A 7,375-nucleotide genomic window follows, 5' to 3' on the forward strand; every position below is an offset into this window, starting at 1 on the left:
TTATTTATTTCAGTGCAACAATATTACATCAATGATTTTGACAAGATTTTACAAGCCACTTTCAAGATGTACGTCTTTTGACACGGACAAAGATTAAGCTGGCAATAGCCATCAAACATCATAATTACAGTAAGGCAAACATGATGTCATTATCTCCAGATAACACATAAGATAAGACATTGTAGACATTATGTCCTACTTATACTGCTTCTTCCTCTTTATGAGTGCGTCTCGCAGAGCAATCTGGATGAGAAAGACAACACAAAATATTTTAAGCAATGAAATATCCGTCTCCCTCTGTAAATTTGCGGAACCGCCAGCCCGGGTAATAATATTTTTATGAATAAAACCCGGTGTCCTGAGCCAAAGGATATTTGGTCATGTGTCACTCTCACTCACTCCCCCTGACAGCTGCCGTGCGATTTGAACCAAGCTATCATCTGCCCCGGATGTGTTTCAGAAGAAGAAGCGAGAAGAAGAGAAAACCACAGAAGAAGAACATAAGCACATCCGGGGCAGGTCAGAGTTGACTCCGTCTGTTGTGTTGTGTAGCATAGCAGCCTAGCTTAGCATATAGATATGATCTGATTTCAAGATTATGGACGATTCAATTCAGTTGCCGCTCGTATCGATATATCGATAGTATATCGATTACAAACAGCAGCGGGAGATGAAGCGGGAGGTGTTTTCTATGTGATGGACACTCGGACAGCAAACAGAGCAGGCCGTCGGCAGCACGGAGGTTCGTTACATAGCTAATTCATGTTCTCATAATTATATAACAACCATAATGAACCGCGGCGTGACAGAAAATATGTTGTTTACAGAGTGCATTATGCATGCCCCGTTTTCGCCCGTTATAGAGACACTGCGGAGCGCGTCATCATTCAGAAACCACGCACAAAACGGGGGAAAACACAAACTCCCGTCCAATCCTGGCGTTCTGCTATGGTGCATGGTCGGGTGTTGCACAAAAAGATTGTATATACGGAAGATGACCACTCCAACTTACTTCATTGACAGCAACACCACATTTCTCTTCTCGCCAATTCGCAATGGCTTCCTTGTTTTGCTCGGGAGTACAAAAAAACTTTAACTGGCGATTTTTTACATTTGTTGTCTGCGCAGCCCCACCACACAACAGCTTTTAGCTATGTTTAATTCAAGGAAAATGATGCTGGTGTGTGGAAATGAACGGAGCTTTTCCCCCGTGATGGGCGTGGCCTATTTCATGCAGTGTCTCTATAGCCTGTTCCAGGACTCTACTTGGAAGAGAATATCTTCTTTGGGCATCCGAATGAAACCAAAGTTATTTGGGTGAGTAAAACATCATATTTTAAGCTGGAAATAAGGTCTGGGGTGTAAAAAACCGGAATTCACCTTTAATACTGTATTCATACATTAGTAATACAGGGCAGCTACCCCCCCTCCCACCTCCCGTTCAGATGCGTACCTCTGTCCTGTCGATGACACAAATCATGCTGATGCCTATACTTTTGACAGATGTGCTTTACCTGTTTCTCTCTGAAGGAGCGTTTGCCCTTGGTCCTGACACTTTGACTGTGCCTCATCATCATGAAGTTCTTCGTCCTCTTCTTCTCCTTGTTGCTGGTGCTGGCGTGTGGGTTCAGTTTAGTGTGCTTCCTGATAAAGTCCTTCCGGTCGGTCCGCCCAGCCTGGAGGATGAAAGACATCAGTAGTACTCAATGTCTGCAAAACGCACAAATCGCCCATGACGGACTCTTGAGAGACATTCGTGTTTCAACTGTATTGGGCAGTGGTGCTCAATTTGGGGCACGCGGGCCAAGTTTGGCCCGTGCTCTGTTTGTTTTGGCCCGCCACAGATTTTGAAGGGAAAAAAAAAAAAAAAAAAAAAATCTCCTCCCAGATTTTTTTTATCCAGAATGCAACTCGGGCAAGTTATCAGATATCTGCACTGATTGCAAAGGGTGGACGAGCTTTTTCATGTGGTGACTTTGTGAAACAGTGTCTGAATGTGGCTGCGGATACTGTGTTCACTCCTGAGATTGCATCCCTGCAAATTGTCATGGCAAATTGTTTACAAAAGATGGACAATAAAGCTGATTTTCAAAGTACCTTGAGGATTTTTCAAGTTGTGAATTAAGTCAAATTTCTCTCTTGATTACAAAGGTGGAAAATACAACTGTTTTTAACTGGGTGTTTACTGATTAAATGTTTAAGCTCCCCACAAATGCAGATGTTTCTTTAAATATATATAACCAATTGCAAATTATTACAATTACCAAACAGATAAAAAGTAGATTATTATATTGAAATGTTATTTTAGATTTAGAATGTTAATTTTCTATAAAACACAATACATTTTGATGTAATTCCACAACGTTTATTTTTGGCCCTCGGCCCTCCACCCAGATTGAGTTTTGGCCCTTCATGGGAAAGAATTTGGGCACCCCTGGTATTGGGCAATCTGGCTCTTTCCATACACAGGTACACCACAGATACAGGTACACCACAGTACAGCCATTCCCATAATGCCACAGCCCTAGGGGTGCTCCGATCCGGCTAAGCCACGATCCGATCCGATTCCGATTCCTGGGGTCACGATCCGATTCCAGAATCGATTCTCGATTCCAACGATTCTCGATTCCAGAATCGAGAATCGATTCTCAATTATGTAGTTTTATATTGCAATAACACACAAAGGTAAATATAAGACAAAAAATGACAAATGTATTAATGCTGAACTTCAAATTCAACTTCTGTATTACAGTCAGGGCCTAAATTCATTTTGCAAACTAGGGGGGAATTCCCCCCTTATGTTCTTCAGATAAGATGGATTTATAGGCTGGGGGGGATCTGAAGACTTTTGGGGGGAATACATTAACCAGAGTTCTTAAGTGCAAGAGGTGTTGGCACCGTGGCAGTACAGTACACAAATGACATGAACATTTGGACACTTATTCAGCCGGTATCTTGCATGTTGCGTTCAGGTGCACTGTAAAAAATAATTTTTTTTTTTTTTTACAATTTTAAGAATCGATTCTTGGGAGTTTGGAATCGATCCAGGAATCGTGGCATTAAGAATCGCGATCCTTTCAGAATCGATTTTTTGGAGCACCCCTACACAGCCCAATATGAAATAGGAAACTCTCGTTATTTAGCCCCCTTCCCGACAAGCTAGCATGACGTGGTTGGTACCACTGAATGCCTTGGGTCATCTAGTTTCATATGATACCAGAAACTTCACTCTTTCTTTTAAACTAAGACTCTAAAGGGGACATTCAGACCAAAAGCATTTTTGGAGCTGCCAGCATCTTTCTGCAATTCATTCTCTATGTAAGGACACGCTAAACGTGCTCCTCTTTTAATGAACGCACCTGGCGTTTCAGCGCTGGTGGCGTCTGTTGTTTTTGGAGGAGCGCTGTGGAGCGTTTTAATTTAAAGCTGAAAAAAGTTGAACATTAGAGGAAAAGCGCCCTGCTCGTCTTTTTCACTCATCCTACCTTTTCTCCTCCTGGGGGATTTTCAACCTCCGCTGCTGCCAGAATTGGCAATAATCTGGCTTTCATGTTGACAGTGAACAACATCAAACAGACAAAACTAGCTGGCTACTAGCTGGACGGCACGGTGGCTCAGTGGTTAAGCAAGAAGGTCCCGGGTTCGAACCCCGGTCCGTCCCAGGTCCTTTCTGTGTGGAGTTTGCATGTTCTCCCCGTGTCCGTGTGGGTTTTCTCCGGGTGCTCCGGTTTCCCCCGACCATCAAGAAAGACATGTATGTTAGGGTTAATACTCCTGTCGGTGCCCCTGACCAAGGTACTGGCAAAAGAACTGGAGTTGGTCCCCGGGCGCTGCACAGTGGCTGCCCACTGCTCCTAGTTCTAGGAAGGTTCCTAGTAGAGGATGGGTCAAATGCAGAGGATGAATTTCCCCAAGGGGATAAATAAAGGATAACTTAACTTAACTTAACTACCGTCCGTGTGGTCATTGTGTTCTGATCTGTACTGCACGCGACTACAGGGGAAAACAAACGGAGCACCAAAAAAAACGCTCTGTGCGCTGTGTTTTGTGCACAGTGGAAGCGCTCTCAACATGATTTTCATAGCGTTCTGATTGAAAAAAATGCTTTTTGTGTGAATGTCCCCTAAGACGATAATGCCTCTCACGGCCCACCTGCAGTACCTTCACCTTCCACAGCGGAATTGTTCAAATTGCCCAACAATAAGGGTACGTTTTTTTTTTTACCTGTGCTGTTGCCAGTCGTGATTCCTTGTCCGCTTTTGGTTTCTTGTGCAGTTTCTCGATATTCCTCAAAGTCAGTATCTCCCCTCTGAAAAGTTTGGCACCATAAATCAAATGTAGACAGACAAATCATCATCTATCTATATCAGAAAACTAAACATCACCGCAATGACAAACTTAAAACATCCAGTGGAATAGACCTGCGCGAAATGCTTATGTTAAAAAAATAAGATAGTGTTTCACAAAACAAAATTAACAAATGACTCTTGGACAATGCTTCAATCCTTAGGTCCAGATGGCCCCCGCTAACCTGTTGTCGTCCTCATCGTCGACGTCCACGACCTTCCTCTTCTGGCCCTTGCCTGGCGCGCCGTGGACCTCCTTGGCCATCTGGGCCACACGGATCTTCTTAAAGTCGTCCTGGGTGAGGAGCCTGCTGCCACTGACCGCCGCTGCCTTGACCTTCCTCTCCTCAGCTGGCATGCTCTGGAGCTTCTCCGCCTAAGACGAGCACAGAAAGTCCTTACATTCAAGTCCTCTGTTACATGTTATATATCATGTCCACATAAACCATTCAGATCATTTACTGTGTTCTTTAATCACCTGTCGGAACACTTATATCAGGCTTTAGAACACGGCTCTCTTGAATACTCGATTCTGATTGGTCAATCAACAATATTCACCGGTCATTATTTCTCGACAACCGACCGCTGCTCTGCCACACCTGGATTAATCAGTTGATAAGAGCTTTTTGTCAGCAAGACACTACTAATTAGGCCAACCAGTTGCATCTGTGGTGTCTTGTGTGCCAATTACGAATGAAACCGCTTTGTCGCTGAAAACGCTATTAAAAAATCTATTTGAATAATTATTTTTGTCAGATTATTGAATGATTTAGTTGTAGGCCGTGTTCTAAGCGGGATAATGTATATTGAGGCGGTGATTACTGGAAATAATGACCTTCAGGTGAACGATTAAGCCCTCCGCTGGCGCGTCGGGCTCAATCCACCTGTCGGTCATTATTTCCCCCGTAATCACCGCCTCAATATACATTATCCCTTACGTATACATTTCATTCTCACCATTTCTCCTGCTTCTTCGTCAGAGGAATGGTGAACATTTACCCACTCGCCGTCTTCATCTTCATCACCCATACTGGCACTCTCCCAGCCACCTGTTACAGGATAGAAAAAAAAACCCACATAGATATCAGCCTAACATGAGTGTCCGTGTAGCGCAGCAGTAGATTCCCTGCCTACCAACAGTGTCAACAGAGTCGCAGGTTCGAGCCCCGTGCTAACTCTGGCTTGGCCGGGCGTCTGAACAGGCACAATTGGCCGTGTCTGTGGGTGGGACAGCCGGATTAACACATTCAGTGCCAGCGACGCCATATGGCGTCATTAGAAATTTACCGTACAGTGCCAGCGACGCCAAATGGCGTCATAACTCGATTTTTTTTTTTGACGGGGGGGTGTCGATCTATGCCTCTTACATCGCCTCTTACAATATTCAGAGGTATTGAATGTGTCTAACCTATTTTACAGAACCCTTAGGTGGCGACAGCGCTCTCCAGATGAGAGAACGTGGAGTGAAACACACAGAAGAAGTCATTGGGGGGAAGGAAATCGCATCGCATCCGTCCGTATGCAGCGGCTTCATTGAAGCAACGTTTAGCTGTGCCCCTGCAGCAGCCAATCTGCTATCACAATTGAGCACCTCGATGTCCGCTGCAACAGCCTCCGTGTCCGCTGCAACACATGATCAGCCGTGGATTTGTTATTATTCTCAACTCGAAGCATGGGAGCTGGTACACGCGGCTGTAAAAAAGCAGGATCTAGCTGACTTTTTCAGTGCTGAGCACAGGCAGAGAAAACGAGAAAACAGCAGAGCAGAGAGACACTCCTCCCACAACGGGGGGGGGGGGGGGGGGAGGAGGAGGGGGGGAGGTGGGCACGCAGAGCCAAGTACACAACACAGACCCAGACAGCAGGACAGGGTTGGCAAACGCAAGCCAGAATATCCGATGCCCACCAGCAGCAAAAGATCAGCAAGAAGCTGCAACCAGCAGCGCATGCAGGCGCCAGCGCTGCTGGTTTCAGCTAAAAATATTATTCTTCCAAACAAAATTCCCTTGCCTTCACTGTTTTATTGAAGGAAATTATTTTTGAGGTGTGACTACATCAGAAAATTAGCTTCAGAGTCAGTGATGTGCTTGAAATGTTTAATTTCACAAAAGGCTCATTATCTCAGCTCGTAGAAAAAAAGCTCTGTTTTTCGTTCGATCAAGCTATCTTCTCCGGCTCATAACTAAAGAACGGAAAATGGGATCAATAAACTTTTTTTTGCAGGTGATAGAAGAGAGTCTCATCGTTATTTGTGCGTGTTCAGTGTTTACATAGTAATTATTAAAGAAATTATATGACTGTTTTAAAATGCATTGCGGCCTATGTGGCACAGCAAGCAACCTTTTGCCCAAGGGCCGTGGCACTGAAAGTGTTAAGGGAACGTGTCCTGGTCGCTGCACTAGTGCCTCCTCTGGTCGGTCGGGGAATCTGTTCAGGGAGCAGGGGAACGAATAGCGTTATGATCCTCCTGTTTGACAGTGAAACTCCTTGTTGTCAGGTGCAAAGAAGCAGCTGGTGACGACTACACACATGTATCAGAGGAAGCATGCTAGTCTACAACTCCTCCCAGATCGGCAGAGGGGGTGGAGCCATGACCCGGGAAAGCTAGTGTCCTCTAGAGAGAGAGTGGCGTCAGCAGAGGACCAAAATGCGAGACTCATTAGCCAATGAACAGCCAGGAATGGGTCTCGCGCTACTTTTGCATGCTAAAATAAAGCTGATAATGTACAATTTGATTCAAGGGGGGGGAAACCCTTTCAGAGTACAACACAAACTGTCTATTTTGCTGCAACTCGACAGTGCTGCTAAATCCAGGACTTTACTTCCTGGAACTCTTGAGAATAAAAAACTGGTCCATTGGAGTGAATGGAGATGTCGGGACTCTTCTATCTATTGGCCAAGCAGGTTTGGTAGAAAAACAGAGGGGGAAAAATAGCCTAACATTATACATCAATTATCTCAGGGATTAAAGCAAAAAAAAAAAAAATCTTCGGACTGAAAAATTTTCCAGACCTATTTTAGCTTTTTAA

At 44.6% G+C, this 7,375-nt stretch overlaps 1 protein-coding gene across 1 annotated transcript in view; it reads right to left on the reverse strand.

Annotated features, from left to right (window-relative positions):
* sdad1 (SDA1 domain containing 1) overlaps positions 1-7,375 on the reverse strand; it is an 11,735-nt gene continuing 4,360 nt past the window's right edge. Inside the window, exons 7-12 of the mRNA XM_083657376.1 lie at positions 6,752-6,773; positions 5,304-5,395; positions 4,532-4,722; positions 4,225-4,309; positions 1,515-1,676; positions 1-243 (exon numbers count right to left, since the gene is read on the reverse strand). Of these exons, the coding sequence (XP_083513502.1) occupies positions 196-243; positions 1,515-1,676; positions 4,225-4,309; positions 4,532-4,722; positions 5,304-5,395; positions 6,752-6,773 (600 nt within the window). The 3' untranslated portion in view covers positions 1-195. The remainder of the gene's footprint in view (positions 244-1,514; positions 1,677-4,224; positions 4,310-4,531; positions 4,723-5,303; positions 5,396-6,751; positions 6,774-7,375) is intronic.

Source organism: Poromitra crassiceps, assembly GCF_964638095.1.
Source record: "Poromitra crassiceps genome assembly, chromosome: 21".
Lineage (NCBI taxonomy): Eukaryota > Metazoa > Chordata > Actinopteri > Beryciformes > Melamphaidae > Poromitra > Poromitra crassiceps.